The sequence below is a fragment of the Anolis carolinensis genome, unplaced genomic scaffold, assembly GCF_035594765.1.
Source record: "Anolis carolinensis isolate JA03-04 unplaced genomic scaffold, rAnoCar3.1.pri scaffold_12, whole genome shotgun sequence".
Classification (NCBI taxonomy): Eukaryota; Metazoa; Chordata; class Lepidosauria; order Squamata; family Dactyloidae; genus Anolis; species Anolis carolinensis.
Window position 1 is genome coordinate 2,344,104 of NW_026943823.1, and position 20,155 is coordinate 2,364,258.

The window sequence follows — 20,155 nt, forward strand, 5'->3', positions numbered from 1 at the left end:
TTGGTAGGAATTATGCAAATCTGCTTCTTTTTTGCTTATTTTGCATAATGTATTCCCTTCTTGCTTGTCCTTGAGGGAGAGAAGGCGGGGTGGACCAAAGCCATCGCTCATCTCTGATTCCTGCAACTCCTATTTAGCAACCATTATGCTTTCTGAAATCCAAGCTTTTCCACGCATTTCATACCTGTGTCTTCCCATCGATAAGGACTAGCGGCTTTGCATTCCTTATTCGAATGACAGCAGAATTTGTCAGGAGCCTAATTCCGCATTCTGTACCGGGTTCTCCTCTGAATAATGAAACACTGACAACTCTATTCATATCTCCTTTCACTCCCAGTGACAGACAAGGGAGAGACATATGGGCCTTCGTGGGGCGGGGGGCTTAATAATAGAACACCTGGAAGGCATTTTGAAGATGAAAAGCCCCATAAAATGCCTCATTATGACAACTATACCTTTCATTTACAGGACGGCTTTGCTTTCTGTCTGAAGCTTGGAAGTCTATTACAGAAGTCAAATGCGGCGACTGTTGTGTTCCCCTGATTTCTTGTCGGGGGAAAAAATGATTGTCACGCTTGGTATGCATGGTATTAATTTTGCATACCTCCACTTGCAAGGCGCAGGGAGCCAGGTCTAATGGAAGCCCGGCCTATTGTGAAAACCATTTCCCCCCAACAAGAGATGAGCTGAACGGCTACATAATTCATGATCTTGGCTTTTGTGTGTCTGTTGCGCACTTGACTGTCACAGCAGACAGGTTGCTTCCTACAGAGCTGGCCAGGCAGTCTCGCCAAGGGAAATGCACGCTGGACCATCTTCCAGTATTCTTTCTAATGGAGTGAGAGTTGCAAAACAAGGAGCGCTTCTATTTTACCAATGAACTTTATTATTTATTAGCTGTGCCCGGCCACGCGTTGCTGTGGCAAAGTGGTGGTGGTATTGGTGAAAAATTGTTGTGTAATTTTATTTGACGTTATTTGCATTTTTTAATTAATTTTATTGTAAGTTATATTTTTATTTATTATATTTTATTATTTTCTTGTGTTATTTTTAGTTATTTTCGGTTATAGTATTTTATTGTATTAATTTTTTAGTGTTTTTTATTATTTTTTATTGGGTTGCTAGGAGACCAAGTTGGAGGAGCTTAGCCTTCTAACTGGCAGCAATTGGATAAAAGCCATTATTCCTCTCTCTCTAATAAGGACTTTATTTTTCTTTTCTTTTTGTTGTATCAACCTAGAGGCGTGGATGATGGGTTGTGTTGTCAAGTTTCGAGGTTGGGGGGCCTGTAGTTTTGTTGTTTTGTGGGTCGCCGTGATGCCATCACTCTTTTATATATATAGACTAGCTGTGCCCGGCCACACGTTGCTGTGGCAAAGTCTACCCTTCTGACTGGCAGCTGGGGGAGAAGGGCTCTTCCTTGTCCTCTGTAATTTGGACTTTATTTTTCTAGGGTTTTTTTATTGAAAGACATAGATTGAATGACTATGTCTTTTGTGGCCAAATTTGGTGTGATTTGGTTCAGTGGTTTTGCTGTTTATTCCATGGGAAAAACACACATAAGATTTATATATACAGTAGAGTCTCACTTATCCAAGCTGAACGGGCCAGCAGAAGCTTGGATAAGCGAATATCTTGGATAATAAGGAGGGATTAAGGAATAATAATAATAATAATAATAATAATAATAATAATAATAATAATAATAATAACTTTATTTTTATACCCCGCCCCATCTCCCCGAAGGGACTCGGGGCGGCTTACGTGGGGCCTGGCCCGATAAAACAAACAAATAACAGTAACAAAGCAATAAAACAATTATCCCAGTAAAAACATCAACATCAATAAAAACAATCATTAAAATCAACAAACAGGATACAGTGTTAAAAACAGGAGACTAATTTGTAGATCCCAGGCAAAGTGCAGAGTGTTACAAAATGGGAAAAGGGAAAAGGAAAAGCCTATTAAACATCAAATTAGGTTATGATTTTACAAATTATGCGCCAAAACATCATGTTATACAACATAATTGACAGAAAAAGTAGTTCAATATGCAGTAATGTTATGTTGTAATTACTGTATTTACGAATTTAGCACCAAAATATCATGATATATTGAAAACATAGACTACAAAAATGACTTGGATTATCCAGAAACTTGGATAAGTGAGGCTTGGATAAGTGAGACTCTACTGTATTTATATTCTGCCCTTCTCACCCCGAAGGAGACTCAGGGCGGATCACAACGTACATATACACGGCAAACAGTCCTTGATGGAATACTTCCTCATTCTTCTGCATGCTGCTGGGCGTTTTGATGGTGTGTCATAAATTAGTTAAAGCCTCCCTGCATAAAGCAGTATCTAAATTTCCTATTCAACAGATGCAACTTGAGCTGCATAGGTTAACAGCGAGCTAGGCTATTAATGGTGGCTATTCATGGTCAGGAGCCCAATCCGACCCAGGCTGGATTCGAACTCATGACCTCTCAGTCAGTAGTACTAACCAGCTGTGCCACAGCAATCTTTTTCCAATCTGGCGTTGAACTGCAGCTCTCAGTTGTATACCAGAACAATGGACTTGCTGGCCAGGGAAGATGTGAGCTATTAATCACGTTTGAAAAGCATTGCATCAGAAGACCATAGATAAAGAAAAAGACCCTCAAAGACCATCTAGGATTCTAGACGGTCTCATAGGACCATAGGTAAGGAAAGTGATCTCCAAAGACCTGGTAGACTTATGTCAACCCTAAGTCTAAAGTTTAGGACACGGGCCAGGTAAAGGACCTTGGAGGGCCACATCCGGCCCACGGGCCTTAATTTGGGGACCCTTGGTTTAGACCTTGGTGGAAGAAAGTACTATTCAAATGCAATGTCTCTATCTCTGCAATGTCTCCCCTATCCCTTTCCTTCATCTGTTTTAGCCTGGGCAGTGCAGACAAAAATGAGTCCTGGGGTCACAAATATTTCCTTGACATGGTCGTTGTCTGGCCTAATTGGAAATGAGACCAACCGACTTCCTTCCGAAAACCCACTTCAAGCACTTTTCATAGCATTAATAAATGCTCAAGACCTGAAAATATGCTGTACAGAACATAGTAATCCTGTTACATAAGGGTGTTTTTTTTTTGCCATTTTGAGTCATAGCCTCTTCCCTGGTGAATTCCCATCTCTTTTGACACCTCCTGAATGGTGTTTTGTTTTTTTCCCCCCATATGAAATCTGTGTCAATGTCATGCATAACCTCATTCTACCCTGTTTTTGGGTCACTACTCTTTAGGATTCATCCCTGCTTTCAGGAACGACGGAAGCTATTTCGGCTGTGTTTTCATCACATCGTAAATGTTTTTTAAAAATACTGTGCCAAAAAGATGAAAATGTATCTGAATATGAAATGTCATTCCCATATCATCATCACCAACAACAATATGGGAGCAGGATGTATTATTTTGATGTGCGGGAAAAGAATAGGAAGGCAAAAGGTTTTCCTTAAAAACACTTATTGTATTTTCTGGCGTATAAGACTACTTGTTAACCCAGGAAAATCTTCTCAAAAGTTGGTGGTCGTCTTATATGCCAGGTGTCGTCTTATAGGGTGGGTGCTGAAACTTTCGAACCAGACTGGAGAATCTGTGGTTGCCACATATGGTGGGAGGAGCTCAAAAATAGCCGCGGCCGCATCCCCACCATATGTAGTGATCGTATGAAAGCAGCAAGGGTAGTGCAATACAAGTACAGTAGAAGAAATCCACTCACCAGGATTCGTAGTAAGAAGTGATTTAACGTGGTCCCGATGATGAAGTGAGGAGATGCCTCACTGGGAAGGTGTAAGTCAGTGTGGTCCAACGCACAACGTGACCTATCAATTCATTTTTGTTGGCCCTTGCCCTTCTTACTGGAAAAATATTTTAATTTAACATTTGGAAAAAAATCATTTTCCTTTCTTACTGCTTTAGGTTTTTAAGAATTTGTTTTCTTTCTGGAATAATAATAATAATAATAATAATAATAATAATAATAATAATAATAATAATAATTTATTTATATACCGCCCTATCTCCCGGATGGGACTCAGGGCGGTTTACAGTCATAAAAGCAACACAAACATTACATAACAACATAATAACACATTATTGAACAAAGTAAAATAATACAATTATAACAATAAATAACACTTACAGGACCAGATCAATGGGACGGGAACCATAAACCCAATATATTAAAATGCATCATTTTAGGCTAGGGAAATCTTGTGCAATATATTCAGGCCCAGGATGCCTCTGGCCTCACATTGCTATACTAAAGTTTGATTGGCCCTCGGGTAATTCAAGGTTGGACCACACTGGTGTAACTGTGGAGCAAGCTACAGGCATCTGGGATGCCCAGGGTATGGAAAAAGAGATCCAGCGGTGCTGTGCCCCAAAAAACATGGCTCTTTCACCCGTCCGGTCCACCCTTGTAGCCCATTACTGTACCTCCTCTGCCTCTCAGATCTCGCTTGTGAGGACTGCAGTGAAGCTGCGCAGGTGCGCATGTGCGAGATCTAAGAGGCAGAGAAGGAGGTACAGTAATAGCATACAAAGGTGGGCCAGACGGACGAAAGAGTCGTGTTTGCGCTACCGCTCTGGTAGTCTTTTTATTTGGTGTGCATTGGAAGAGGGGTAGTCTTATACGGCGAGTATATCCCAAAACTATATTTTAACTGGAAAAGTTGGGGGTGGTCTTATACGCTGGTAAATACGGTACCTAAGCATCAATATGTTTGATCTCAGGAGTGTACATAAATGAGTTTTGAAATGTTGACCTGGGGGTGTCTGCCTGTAATCCTTCCTTCGTTCTGTTCCTCTTGTCTTTTCAGAGAGCAGACATAGCTGTTGCCCCACTGACCATAACCTTGGTCCGAGAAGAAGTCATTGACTTTTCCAAGCCCTTTATGAGCCTGGGCATCTCTATCATGATCAAAAAGCCACAGAAATCTAAGCCGGGTGTCTTCTCCTTCCTGGACCCTTTGGCCTATGAGATTTGGATGTGTATAGTCTTTGCGTACATTGGCGTCAGCGTGGTCCTCTTCCTAGTCAGCCGGTTCAGCCCTTACGAGTGGCATTTAGAAGACAACCAAGAGGAGCCGCGAGACCCTCAAAATCCTCCCGACCCTCCAAATGAGTTTGGAATATTTAACAGCCTTTGGTTTTCCCTGGGTGCCTTTATGCAGCAAGGATGCGATATTTCTCCAAGGTTTGTTGGTTTGCTTCCTCTCGTATCACACGCTCATCACCGTTTTGCATTTTATGGTCATCCGCCGATGCCATGGTGCATATATGTTTCTCTCTAAAATATGTCTCTTGGATCCAAATTTTACGCTGACGTGCCATCCAATGCTAAGCTTTCTCCGCGAAGCCGTAGTCGCCGGTTTGACAGCATCCATCCATTCATTCCTCCCTCCCTCAAAAAGTCCAGAGCCGGGCATCGATTTCTGAATGCCCTTCATTGGTTCCTTTCCGCAAGAACTTATATACACCATGTTGATACTGTAAAATGCATCTGGTTTTTTTACATCTTTCATTAGTACTTGGAGGGTTACCGTGTTTTTGCTGCATATCTCATTTTACGGTCATCTTCTTGGTGCATATAACATTTTTAATTTCTCATTGCTCATTCTTTGCAAAGCCATGTGCAACAGCATTTTTTTACAAAACCCATTCGTGCTCACCTTTCTCACCTTTTTGACTTGTTTTATCATCTCCGAACTTACATATCATCTCTATCTTATTAATATTTATGTGGAATATGTTCGTTCCTCCATGCATGCATTTTAATCATATTTATGTGTTGCATTGTGCGTATTTCGTTGTTTGATTTCCTTGGTCAGGTTGCCAGAACTGTTGTAAAGTTCTCAAGCCTCAAGCATATAGGGAGGCTGGAACAGGGCGATTCTTCCAGTAAGATACTGAAATTTATGTTCTGATATGTTTACATCAACACCACTTCATGTCATTGTATACTTATTTGTTTATTTACAGTATTTATATTCCGCCCGTCTCACCCCAAAGGGGACTCTGGGCGAATCACAGAACATACATATGTGACAAACATTCAATGACATTTATACACAGACAAGACAGACAATTGTACATAGATAGAGGTATATAGGTTTTCCCATCTTCGGCATCTTGGAGACTTGTGCTCGGTTCTGGACACGGGGGGGCAAGGGATGCTGTCACTCCATTTTCCTTCCTTCCTTGAACTAATTCCTGGCATTTTCCTGGCATTTCCTATTTATCTACTCACATTTTTGCTTTCGAACCACTAGGTAGGCAGAAGCTGGGCTAAAAGGCCAGGAACTCACCCTGACCCGGGCTTCGAACTGTCAATCTTTTGACTGACAAATTTTACTGAAGCTGGTCGTGCTAAAGCCTTGCCCTCTTCAAGAAGGAGGATTTCTCCTATACTTATCAAAACATAGGGAAAATAATCCTTCTTCGGTGCCTTAATACAGAATGTTGTCTGCAGTTTATAGCAAAGACGGCATGGATCGAGACAGAGAAAGCATCTAGGCTCATCTTTGCTTTTTCCAAATTTCTGAGAAGTTTATCTAAAGCAGTTAAGAAGACGGATTGCTAGCTGCCAGCAAGAGAAGATACTGCATTTGATAGTAGAAATAGATTGTTGTTCTGTCTCGTAACCATCAATGAAATGTTTTGCCAAGTTTAACTCTGCCGTGCCGTTGGTCCATATTGACGAGCATGGCCTCCATTGCATGGCTGTAGCTTTCTGACACTTTTTGTGTGGCCACCTTTACAATTTGAGCTTATTTTAACTGCAAGGAATCTTATAAATACAAAGCAAGCGATCTACTACTAAGCCATGGCCCTTCCTGTATTTATTTACAACAACAACAACAACAACAACAACAATAATAATAATAAATCACACAGTCTTAGACACTTGGGAAGTGTTCGACTTGTGATTTTGTGATACGAAATCCAGCATATCTATCTTGTTTGCTGTGCCATAAATAATAATAATAATAATAATAATAATAATAATAATAATAATAATAATAATAATAATAATAATTTATTTATATTCCACCCTATCTCCCCAGGGCGGATCACAGTACACATACACAGCAAACATTTAATGCCGTTTGGACAGACAGGACAAAACATAACAGCATTCAATGCCATTATCAGAAATACCACATATACAGACAGACAGTAGAGGCTATTTAACCTTCCCCAGCTTCCAGCTTCATGCGGGTATGCTCGATTCCGGCCACAGGGGGAGCTGCCTCTTCATTCACTGTGACGCCGAGTCCTTTTTGATGTAGTACTTCCTCATGTTCTTCACACGCTGCTGGCAGTTTTATGGTGTTATAAATTAAGTTAAATTAGCCTTCTCGCATTAAGTGGTACCTATAATTTTCTACCCACAGACACAGCTGTTTTTGAGCTGCTTAGGTGGGCAGCAAGCTAGGCTATTAAACAGTCAGGAGCTCAACCCCAACCTGGGCTTCGAACCAACAACCTCTCAGTCAGTGGTGATTTATTGCTGCTGGCTAGTAACCAGCTGCGCCATAGCCAGATATCATTCCTCCTCATATAAATACATGGGGTACAGATTTGCTTTATTTAACATAGCGATTGGTAAATGTCCTGAATTGTTGAAGTTAATTAGGATTGTTGTTGTTGTTGTTGTTGTTGTTGTCTAAAGTTTAGTCCACGGGCCGAGTCAATGGCCTTGGAGGGCTGTAACTGGCCCGCGGGCCTTACTTGGGGGCACTTGGGTTAAGCCATAGTTTAAGGTTCAGGTCCAACTCTTTTCTTCATGAACAGTAGAGAGAGCTGTCAAACTTTCCACTTCCTTGCACACACTGTCAGATGTGATGTGTATGATGGATGTGAGGTGGATATATTGAGACATTTACAGCCTTCAGTCTCAACTCTCCCCTCCATTTGGCCACTCAGCATCTGCTTAGGAGCACAAACAAATAAGACTGCATGGCTGTCTGTCTGCCGATCCCGGCAGTAATAAATCTTTATTTACACAGCTATTTACATAGAAAGCAGCCGGAGCTGCTCGCACACATGTTGCTCCAACAGCAAAATTAATGACAACTGGAAATAACTCTTATCAGTAAAGAATAACTTCTCCCAAATTCCATACTCAGTGACATGCTTCCTTCTACAAAGAGTCTCATTCCTTTCCCCTCTATGCAGTAAATAATTGCTCTATGCAATTAACTACTTCAGCACTGGATTGCTTACCAAAGCAAACTTACACACTTACATTGAAACAATGAGCTAAACATTTCACCACATTTTCCTTCTACGTAGACAAAAGCGGAAGTCTCATTCCTTTCCCCTCTATGCAGTAAATAATTACTCTATGCAATTAACTTAGACAAAAGTGGACGTCTCATTCCTTTCCCCTCTATGCAGTAAATAATTGCTCTATGCAATTAACTACTTCAGTACTGGATTGCTTACCGAAGCAAACTTACATACTTACATTGAAACAATGAGCTAAACATTTCACCACATTTTCCTTCTACGTAGACAAAAGCGGAAGTCTCATTCCTTTCCCCTCTATGCAGTAAATAATTGCTCTATGCAATTAACTACTTCAGTACTGGATTGCTTACCGAAGCAAACTTACATACTTACATTGAAACAATGAGCTAAACATTTCACCACATTTTCCTTCTACGTAGACAAAAGCGGAAGTCTCATTCCTTTCCCCTCTATGCAGTAAATAATTACTCTATGCAATTAACTACTTCAGTACTGGATTGCTTACCAAAGCAAACTTACACACTTACATTGAAACAATGAGCTAAACATTTCACCACATTTTCCTTCTACGTAGACAAAAGCAGAAGTCTCATTCCTTTCCCCTCTATGCAGTAAATAATTACTCTATGCAATTAACTACTTCAGTACTGGATTGCTTACCGAAGCAAACTTACATACTTACATTGAAACAATGAGCTAAACATTTCACCACATTTTCCTTCTATGTAGACAAAAGCGGAAGTCTCATTCCTTTCCCCTCTATGCAGTAAATAATTACTCTATGCAATTAACTACTTCAGTACTGGATTGCTTACCAAAGCAAACTTACACACTTACATTGAAACAATGAGCTAAACATTTCACCACATTTAACCATTATCTTGACACACACAAATGTTATATTTCAGCTGAGCTGCTTCTTGTCCTGCTACCCTGCTGTACATCACTAGCATTTTAGTCTCCTCCTCGTGTGTTAAGTGCTTCACAGTTTTACCCTGAAATCTTGTAGTTCAGTGTTTGCTCTTTGCCTTCTGTTAAAATATAATTATAGCATTGAAAGTGCTGTTGACCATGTGTTTACCCATCAAAGGACCGGCAAAATAAGCATGGGACATCACATGGAAAGCTCTGGGCATTCTCTTGGTTTTGTTTCCACTCCTTATGTTCTTTTGCTATTCTCGGCTTTTCATATGTTTCCCAATCTGGGAGACGTCGGAAAAGCCTAGAGGAAATCATTGCTATCTGAACATCAGTCTAAAGGTAAAGGGTGTTGTTGAGTTTGCAGCCAATTTCTCCACTTTCTGGAGATCTTCGTTGCTCAAGTTAATACTACGTACTTAAAAGAACCCAAAGCCCTAGTTATATTTCAATCCATAGTTCTCAGTAATTCAATAATGACAGCTCAATTATCCATTATGTCACTAAAGTCAAACTAGACATGAACCAGGATATCTATAAACCAGACCTGTCATTCAACTGGGGTGTCTATCAATTAAAACAACTTGCATAGACCCAAGGCTGGTTGTTGTCTTATTAGCTAGGAATCATATTTCAATGGCAAGGAAGAACCTGGAATCCTTTGCTATGCCAATCCCAGTCCAAACTGGAGCTTTTCCAGGCTATTAATGTTTTGCTGTGAGTTTTCCGGGTTGTATGGCCATGTTCCAGAAGTATTCTCTTCTGACATTTTGTCCACATCTACTAGTATTTAAAACCTCTAGAATCAGGACTGTAAATAAAGAGCAAGACTAAAAAAACAGGGGAATTTCAGACAGGGCCAGCTAACACCTCCCAACAAAGGATTCCCCAGGCAGGATGAGGCCAGGCTTTGAAGCTGCAAGGCTATTCAGTGCTAATCAAGGTGGCCAATCGCAACATTCACACTTGCCACAAGCAGACAAGAGTTCTTTCTCTCACCCTGGATATATAAACCCCACTTGCTGAGTTTCCAACAGACCTCACAACCTCTGAGGATGCCTGCTATAGATGTGGGTGAAACGTCAGGAAAGAGTGCTTCTGGTACATAGCCAGACAGCCCAGAAAGCTCACAGCAACCCAGTGATTCTGGCCATGAAAGCCTTCAACAACATATTGTTTTGTTGTCTTTTGTTAATTCAATTCCAGAAAAATTGGTAGAAAAATCTCCCATGGGTTTGATTATTGTTGGGTCAACAATAACATTCATATTAATATTAGATCCTAATAATAATAATAATAATAATAATAATAATAATAATAATAATAATAATAATATAATTATGAAATCCAGCATGTCTATCTTGTTTACTGTGTCATACAATAAAATAATAATAATAATAATAATAATAATAATAATAATAATAATAATAATAATAATAGGGAAATGTTCAACTTGTGATTTTGTGATACGAAATCCAGCATATCTATCTTGTTTGGTGTGTCATACAATAATAATAATAATAATAATAATAATAATAATAATAATAATAATAATAATAATAATAATGAAATCCAGCATGTCTATCTTGTTTGCTGTGTCATACAATAAAATAATAATAATAATAATAATAATAATAGGGAAATGTTCAACTTGTGATTTTGTGATACGAAATCCAGCATATCTATCTTGTTTGCTGTGTCATACAATAATAATAATAATAATAATAATAATAATAATAATAATGAAATCCAGCATGTCTATCTTGTTTGCTGTGTCATACAATAAAATAATAATAATAATAATAATAATAATAATAATAATAGGGAAATGTTCAACTTGTGATTTTGTGATACGAAATCCAGCATATCTATCTTGTTTGCTGTGTCATACAATAATAATAATAATAATAATGAAATCCAGCATGTCTATCTTGTTTGCTGTGTCATACAATAAAATAATAATAATAATAATAATAATAATAATAATAATAATAATAGGGAAATGTTCAACTTGTGATTTTGTGATACGAAATCCAGCATATCTATCTTGTTTGCTGTGTCATACAATAATAATAATAATAATAATAATAATAATGAAATCCAGCATGTCTATCTTGTTTGCTGTGTCATACAATAATAATAATAATAATAATAATAATAATAATAATAATGAAATCCAGCATGTCTATCTTGTTTGCTGTGTCATATAATAATAATAATAATAATAATAATAATAATAATAATAATAATAATAATAGGGAAATGTTCAACTTGTGATTTTGTGATACGAAATCCAGCATATCTATCTTGTTTGGTGTGTCATACAATAATAATAATAATAATAATAATAATAATAATAATAATAATATCAACTTGGTAGCGGTTATTGATAAGAATGCTAAATATTGATGTTACATATTCATAAAATCATCCATGTTCAAAAAGCACATCAGTGTCCTAGAAATAAATATCGAAAAAATGAATATTCCCGCACTGGATAACCATGCTTTTTCCTCCAGATCTCATCGTGGAACCTTTGCTTCTTTTTGTGGATTCTGTTCAGTGTCTATAATTCTGGTTTTGTTTGTTCAGAAGACACTTTGTAGTCGAATATTCTTGCCGATCATCTCGCGAAACCACAAATCCTAGGCTTCCAGGCAATGAAGTGGTATCAAAGCACTGTAATTGTCAGGTGTGAAAGAGATCGTAGATTCCGATACTGCCGTTTAAGGAGATTTCATTCTCGGTTGCCTGTTCTGGGAGGAAACATTATTTACCGAATGAATAAGCACATAACAGATAATTCTGGGAGAACGATCTCTATTAGACGTGCTAATATAGGCTCTTTGGCAGCTTACGTGTGGAAATTGATCATCGGCTAAGTTTGCAGCAGGTGAGTATTTGATGTGGATATACTCCAGAGAATGTGCAACTATTTAATAAGATGTTTCAGTCTGAATGATGTCAAGACTACAATGGGATTGTGAACAGGGTTGCACTCTTATATGATTTATCTCCAATATTGCATTATATATTTAGTCGTGCATAGAGTAAAAGGATTGAAAACAAACATGATTTGAATTAGGGCTGATTTGATGCAAACTGGAATTTGCCAATGTTTTTTTCTGAGCAGGATCTGGATTTGAGTTATCATGTTCTGCTGAATAATATTTCTTAAATGGTCACTGTTTTTTAATATAGTATTGTGTCAGACAAGGGCATTATGAACTTATTAGCTTTCATAGTTCGATGGCCAACTTTTCATGAATGTTGCCTTCCCAATTCCCTAGATCTCACTCCTCGTTTGTATCCATTCACTAGAAGTGTGTGAATGGCCAAAATCCATTCTGTTTTCGGTCTGTTTTTGCAAAGATTTGAGAGATTAGAAGGGTGAGCCGTTCAGATTTGTAATTCAGGATGTGGAGTTTCGTTTCTGTTTCAGGAAGAAGTTCCCAAAAACAGAACTGGTTGGGCACGCAAAATTCAGAATGAAAACAGAACAGATTTCTGTCATTTTGCACACTCCAATAACAACAACAACAACAACAACAACAACAACAATTGTACTGTAATCCTCTCTGAGTCCCTCCAGGGTTATAAAGCAGAATATAAATAAAGTGTGTTGTTGTTGTTGCTGCTGCTGCTGCTGCTATTATTATTATTTTATTATGACACAGCAAACAAGATAGACATGCTGGACTTCGTGTCACAAAATCACAAGTCGAACACTTCCCAAGTATATTATTATTATTATTATTATTATTATTATTATTATTATTATTATTATTATTATTATTTTATTATGACACAGCAAACAAGATAGACATGCTGGACTTCGTATCACAAAATCACAAGTCGAACACTTCCCAAGTGTCTAGGACTGTGTGATGTATTTTCGGATGATGCGTGCAGATCCCAGTCAGGTGGCCTTTTGCAGCTGGCAGATCGTAATTTTGTCAATGTCTATTGTTTCCAAATGCCGACTGAGATCTTTTGGCACGGCATCCAATGTGCCGATCACCACCGGGACCACCTGCACTGGTTTCTGCCAGAGTCTTTGAAGTTCAATCTTGAGGTCCTGATAGCGGCTGAGTTTTTCCTGTTGTTTTTCGTCAATGCGACTGTCACCTGGGATGGCGACATCAATGATCCAAACCTTTTTCTTTTCCACAACTGTGATGTCTGGTGTGTTGTGTTCCAGAACTTTGTCAGTCTGGATTCGGAAGTCCCACAGTATCTTTGCGTGCTCATTTTCCAAGACTTTTGCAGGTTTGTGATCCCACCAGTTCTTTGCTGCTGGGAGGTGGTACTTGAGGCATAAGTTCCAATGGATCATTTGACCACATAGTTGTGCCTCTGTTTGTAGTCTGTCTGTGCAATTTTCCTACAGCAGCTGAGGATATGATCCATGGTTTCGTCAGCTTCCTTGCACAGTCTGCATTTTGGGTCACCAGCTGATTTTTCGATCTTGACCTGAATTGCCTTTGTCCTGATGTCTTGCTCCTGGGCTGCAAGGATCAGGCCTTCTGTCTCCTTCTTCAGGGTCCCATTCGTGAGCCAGAGCCAGGTCTTTTATTATTATTATTATTATTATTATTATTATTATTATTATTATTATTAATTGCATTTGTTCTGATGTCTTGCTCCTGGGCTGCAAGGATCAGGCCTTCTGTCTCCTTCTTCAGGGTCCCATTTGTGAGCCAGAGCCAGGTCTTCTTCTTCTTCTCCTTATTATTATTATTATTATTATTATTATTATTATTATTATTTGAAACACAACAAGATGAGTCAACAGCCAGCATAGTGTTCGACTTGTGATTTTGTGATATGAAATCCAGCATATCTATCTTGTTTGCTGTGTCATAATAAAATAATAATAATAATAATAATAATAATAGCAGCAGCAGCAACAACAACAACATCTCCAATCATGTTTTTCTGGCATGTCTGCATGGGGCATCCTTTTACCTTCCCTCCGAGGCAGTACGTATTGATCTACTCACATCACATGCTTTTGAATTGCTAGTTTGGCAGAAGCTGGGGCTAACAGTCAGGAGCTCATCCCAACTCGTGGCTTCAAACTGTTAACTCTCTGGTCAGCAGATTTCCTCCTTCAGAGTCATAAAAATAAATGCATGTTAGCGAATGTCTGGTGATAAAAAGGCGTCTCGCAATGAGCCGGCTTATTATAATTTTCCTTTTGCATTTTTATAAACTCACTGAAGGGAAAGAAGAGACTAAATATTTGCAATTCTCTGTAACAATGCTGGCTGAAATGGAAATCAGCCGGAGACGAGATTGCTAAATAGGAATATTCATGATTTGGAACAGTGGGTTTTAGACATGCAAATTCCAATTAGCATAAGATACACCAGAATGTGTTGCTCTGCATTGGTTTTGGGTTCTCAGAGTCCCAGTAGGGACAGATCGTGAAAGTTATTTTTCTTTCTTGCTTTCTTTTTTAAAGGCACACAGTTCTATCCAATGAATATATTAGAAAACAGATCTGTCTATTTATTTTGAAGTTATACAAGAAAACAACACTTTGCTGTTGGAGAAAGCTGTACTTACTGAATTTTGTCAGTGGGTGTGATCATTATTTTTCTTTGTTTTTCATAAGTACTTCTTGATAGATCCTTTAAAGCAGGGGTCCTCAAACTTTTTAAGCAGATGGTCCCTCAGAGTGTTGGAGGGCCGGATTATAGTTTAAAAACAAATATGAACAAATTCCTATGCACACTGCATATGTCTTATTTGTAGTGCAAAAAAAAGGGCCAACGAAATGTTATGGTTTGCAAAGGCACTGTGCTATATTTGTGTGTTAACTGGAAAATGAAGTCGATTGGCTGAACCTGCAAAGACTTGTAATTTGATTTGAAACTATTTCTGTTCTGCTGCTGGAGAACCGGTTTGAACAAGTTTTTGTTCAGTGTGAGTCTGTGTGGTGACTGAGTACTGCCTGGGGAAGATGGCTCTGTACTCAGAGAGTCCTTGCTATTTCTAAGGCCTTGTTTGCTACTGGGAAAAGAGGATGAAGAACCAGGACTGTATTCTTCACTAGAGCAGATTTATGGACTGAAAAAGGACTGTTTGTGACTGCTGGGTTTCTGTAAGCAATCAGAGGGACCATTGCGAATACCATTGTTCTTTGGATCTCTTGGAATTAGTAAAGTTCTTGTATTATTTGTTCTGCAAATCTGAGTGGTTCCATTTACCATCTACAATGCGCAACACGAAAGAACAACGCAATATTTAAAAATAAGAACAATTTTAACCCACATAAACCTACCAGGATTTCAATGGGAAGCGTGGGCCTGCTTCTTGCTGATGGGATAGTCAAGTTAATTAGAATGGTTGTTGTTGTTGTTAATGTTGTTGTTGTGTGCCTTCAAGTCATTTCAGACTTAGGGTGAGCCTAAGTCTAAAACCGAAGGTGGGGGCCGGATAAATGACCTTGGAGGGCCGCATGTGGGCCTTAGTTTGGGGAGCCCTGCTTTAAAGCAACGGCAGACTGATGTGGCCCTTGGAACCCCAATGTGTGATCCCTGAAGCTTATAGACCCCCAACATTTTATTAACTTTTGGGGGTCAATTTTTGAGCAGTTATTGGCTTGAAACCCCTAAACAACCTAGCAAGCAGGGCCATAGCCAGAAAAAAAATTCGGGAGGGGTTTTGAAAATTGGGGGGGGGGGGGGGTTGAACCCCTAGCACACACCTCTCCCCGCCACAAATCTGTCAATATCTGCTTGAAATAGTGCCTGGAGGGACTCTTAATGTTTTGCATCTCATAGACTTAGCATGGAGATTTGGTTAACCAGTTAAAATTCATGAGTAAACGAGTTTTTTTTATAACTTGAAAAATTTCAGGGGGGGGGGGTTGAACCCCTAAACCCCCCCCCCCCCTCGCTACAGGCCTGCTAGCAAGTGTATGAATTGGCTTCCATAATTCCTTGGAGCCCCTCGAAATCTATAAAGAAAGAAAAAGCAACTGAAAATCAGACAAAAATAATATATCACGGCCTTTCTCCTTCACCAATCGATGGATTGTCACCTTGCCGTGGTGAGGGGGCTTGCGTGTTCCGATGAACCTGTGGGCACTGGAGTGATGCACTCCCAGGAGTCGCCGCAGGGGAGGTTCCAGACCAAGCACAATCCGAAGACCCAAAGACCTCAACGGCGGAGCAGGCGGAGGATAACATGGTACATGTTACAACGGCTGTGAAGGCGGAAGAAGGCTGCAACAGACTGAGAAGCCACTGTCGTTGTGTTAACCACACCACTGCTGGAACCTCACTCTGTGAAGACTGTGTGTTGACCGGCCGTGCACCGACCTCCACACATTAAAAAAAATCACGCACAGGCGTCTTCCAACAAAAATAAAAACAAACCTACAAAAGTCCCATGGCGATCAGCGAGTGGCGACGGGGGCAGGACTGTGAAATCTGGAAGCCCCTAGTCACAGACTGGCACATGGGCGGTGGATATGGACTCAGTCGTTCTACCTCAAGGACCGAGGCAGTTGAGTAGTCCGGCAGCTGTATCCATGACTGAGCAGCCCTTTTTAGGATCCGCTCTGCTCACCCCACACGGGGAAGGGGCTAGAAAAGGTGCCCTAAACATAGTCTGCCTCTCCTACCCTGACTGGACTGCCGCGTCCAGAGGGGTCACCACTCTGCGGCCAAAAAAGAAAAATGAACTTTGGAACATGGAACGTACGGACATTGTTAGATAACACTGACAGCGAGCGCCCCGAACGCAGGACTGCTCTCATTGCAAGAGAGCTGGGACGCTTCAAGATCGACATAGCAGCCCTTCAGGAGACCCGGAGAGCAGGAGAGGGGCAGCTGAAGGAAGAAAAGGGAGGCTACACCTTCTTCTGGAAGGGACTACCTGAAGAAGAGCGAAGAAGAATACACGGAGTTGGCCTTGCTATCAGAAACGACCTGGTGAAGCACCTGACTGAAGCACCCACTGGCATCAACGAACGACTTTCAACCCTCCGAATTAACCTTGCCAAAAACCAACAGGCAACCATCATATGCGCCTATGCACCAACTCTAGATGCTGACGAAGACATCAAGGAAAAATTTTACTGTCAGCTGGATACCATCCTATCGGAGATACCTAAGGAGGACAAAATCATCCTCCTGGGGGACTTTAACGCAAGAGTCGGAAGGGACTCTGACCTGTGGCCAGGGATCATAGGAAAAGACGGGGTCGGAAACAGCAACTCGAATGGCATCTTGCTTCTCACCAAATGCGGAGAGCACAACCTTGTCATCACCAACACGCTCTTCCGCCAGAAAAACAAGCTCAAGACATCATGGAAGCACCCTCGGTCAAAGCATTGGCACCTCCTGGACTATGTTATCACACGTGCCAGAGACCGCCGCGATGTGCTTCTCACAAGAGCCATGACAGGTACTGATGACTGCTGGACAGACCACAGGCTAATCCGATCCACGATGGCTATCAAGATCGTCCCCAAACGCAGACTCCAAGGAAGGAAAACAAGGCGAAAAATGAACACCCAAGCCCTTCAGGTGCCCTCCAAACGAGCCCTTCTCCAAACAACACTCAAAGATCATCTACCCACAGAACACCCCGAAAATGTTGAGGAACATTGGAACAAACTGAAGACCTCCATCATCACAGCCTGCGAAGAAAGCATTGGATACCTAACTAAGAAACATCAAGACTGGTTTGATGATAACGACAAAGAGATCCAACAGCTGATTGATAACAAAAGGAAAGCCTTCCAAACATGGCAGAGAGACACCAACTGTGCTGCCAAGAAAAAGATCTATGCCAGTGCAAAAGCCGAGGTCCAAAGAAGGACCAGAGAACTCAAGAACATCTGGTGGACAAAGAAGGCTGAAGAAATCCAACACCTTGCAGATACCCATGACGCTCAGGGATTTTTCAAAGCCACAAAGATCATTTATGGACCAAGAAACCATGGCATACAGCCCCTACGCTCATCAGATGGAACCAAAATTCTGAAGGACAAAACATCAATTGCACTACGTTGGAAAGAGCACTACCAGAACCTGCTGAATCGCAGCTCCAATGTGGCCGAAGAGACCCTCTCACAAATCCCGCAACAACAAACCAGGGATGAGCTTGCAGCACTGCCTAGTTTGGAAGAAGTCAGCAATGCCATCAGCCAACAAAAAAACAACAAAGCTAGCGGACCTGATGGGATTCCCGCTGAAATCTTCAAAGAGGGTGGACCTGAGCTGATGCAACAACTCCACCAGCTTATTGAAAAGGTGTGGATGACCGAGAAAATCCCAGCAGACTTCAAGGATGCCACCATCATCACCCTTTTCAAGAAAGGGGACAGAACAGACTGCGGGAACTATCGTGGTATCTCCCTTCTAACCTCCGCCGGGAAAATCCTCGCAAGAATCCTTGCAAACCGCCTTCTCCCTGTCTCAGAAGACACCCTCCCAGAATCCCAGAATGGCTTCCGCCCCTCCAGAGGAACAGTGGACATGATCTTCACTGCTCGACAGCTCCAAGAAAAATGCAGGGAACAAAACCAACCTCTGTACATGGCATTCATTGACCTTGCAAAGGCATTCGACACAGTGAATCGCAGCGCTCTCTGGACCATCCTCCAAAAAATCGGGTGCCCTGACAAATTTGTGAACATCCTGCGGCTCCTCCATGATGACATGATGGCAACAGTCTTGGACAGCAACGGCTCCCAAAGTGACCCATTTAAGGTTGAATCAGGTGTCAAGCAGGGATGTGTTATTGCCCCCACCTTATTTTCCATCTTCATCGCTATGATACTTCACCTTGTTGATGGGAAGCTTCCCACCGGAGTGGAAATCATCTATCGGACAGATGGCAAGCTATTTAACCTCAGCAGACTGAGAGCCAAAACCAAGGTCACCACAACATCTGTTATAGAACTCCAATATGCTGATGACAACGTAGTCTGTGCGCGTTCAGAAGAAGACCTACAAGCCACTCTAAACACCTTCGCAGAAGCATACGAGAAGCTCGGCCTCTCACTGAACATCGAGAAAACCAAAGTGCTCTTCCAACAGGCACCAGCTAATCCCTCTGCAAAGCCAGGAATACAGCTTAACGGTGCAACATTAGAAAATGTTGACCATTTCCGCTACCTTGGTAGCCACCTCTCCACAAAAGTCAACATCGACACTGAAATACAACACCGCCTGAGCTCTGCGAGTGCAGCATTTTTCCGTATGAAGCAGAGAGTGTTCGATGACCGGGACATCCGTAGAGAGACCAAGGTGCTTGTTTATAAAGCCATTGTCCTCCCAACCCTGCTCTATGCCTGCGAAACGTGGACTGTGTACAGACGTCACACCAAACTCCTGGAGCGTTTCCATCAGCGTTGTCTCAGGAAAATCCTGCAAATCTCTTGGGAAGACAGGCGGACAAATGTCAGCGTGCTTGAGGAAGCAAAGACCACCAGCATTGAAGCGATGCTCTTACGCCATCAACTCCGTTGGACTGGCCACGTTGTCCGAATGCCCGATCACCGTCTCCCAAAGCAGCTCCTCTACTCTGAACTCAAGAATGGGAAACGGAATGTTGGAGGGCAGGAAAAGAGATTTAAAGATGGGCTCAAAGCCAACCTTAAAAACTGTGGCATAGACACTGAGAACTGGGAAGCCCTGGCCCTTGAGCGCTCTAATTGGAGGTCAGCTGTGACCAGCAGTGCTGCGGAGTTTGAAGAGGCACGAACGGAGGGCTTAAGGGAGAAACGTGCCAAGAGGAAGGAGCGTCAAGCTAACCCCGACCGGGACCGCCTTCCACCTGGAAACCGATGTCCTCACTGCGGGAGAATATGCGGGTCAAGAATCGGTCTCTTCAGTCACCTAAGAACACACGCCCAAGATACCAAGGTTGGAAGACCATCGTCCTCGAACGTCGAGGGATCGCCTAAGTGAAGTAAGTGAAG

At 41.2% G+C, this 20,155-nt stretch overlaps 1 protein-coding gene across 6 annotated transcripts in view; it reads left to right on the forward strand.

Moving 5' to 3' along the window:
- The window catches only part of gria3 (glutamate ionotropic receptor AMPA type subunit 3), a 202,819-nt gene that overhangs the window by 139,714 nt on the left and 42,950 nt on the right, over positions 1 to 20,155 (forward strand). For all 6 annotated transcript variants that reach the window (XR_010001064.1, XM_062963941.1, XM_062963940.1 and 3 more), the window contains exon 11: positions 4,857 to 5,233. Coding sequence is in view for 5 of the 6 variants with exons in the window: in XM_062963941.1 (XP_062820011.1) it covers positions 4,857 to 5,233 (377 nt within the window). In the remaining variant the exon portion in view is untranslated. The remainder of the gene's footprint in view (positions 1 to 4,856; positions 5,234 to 20,155) is intronic.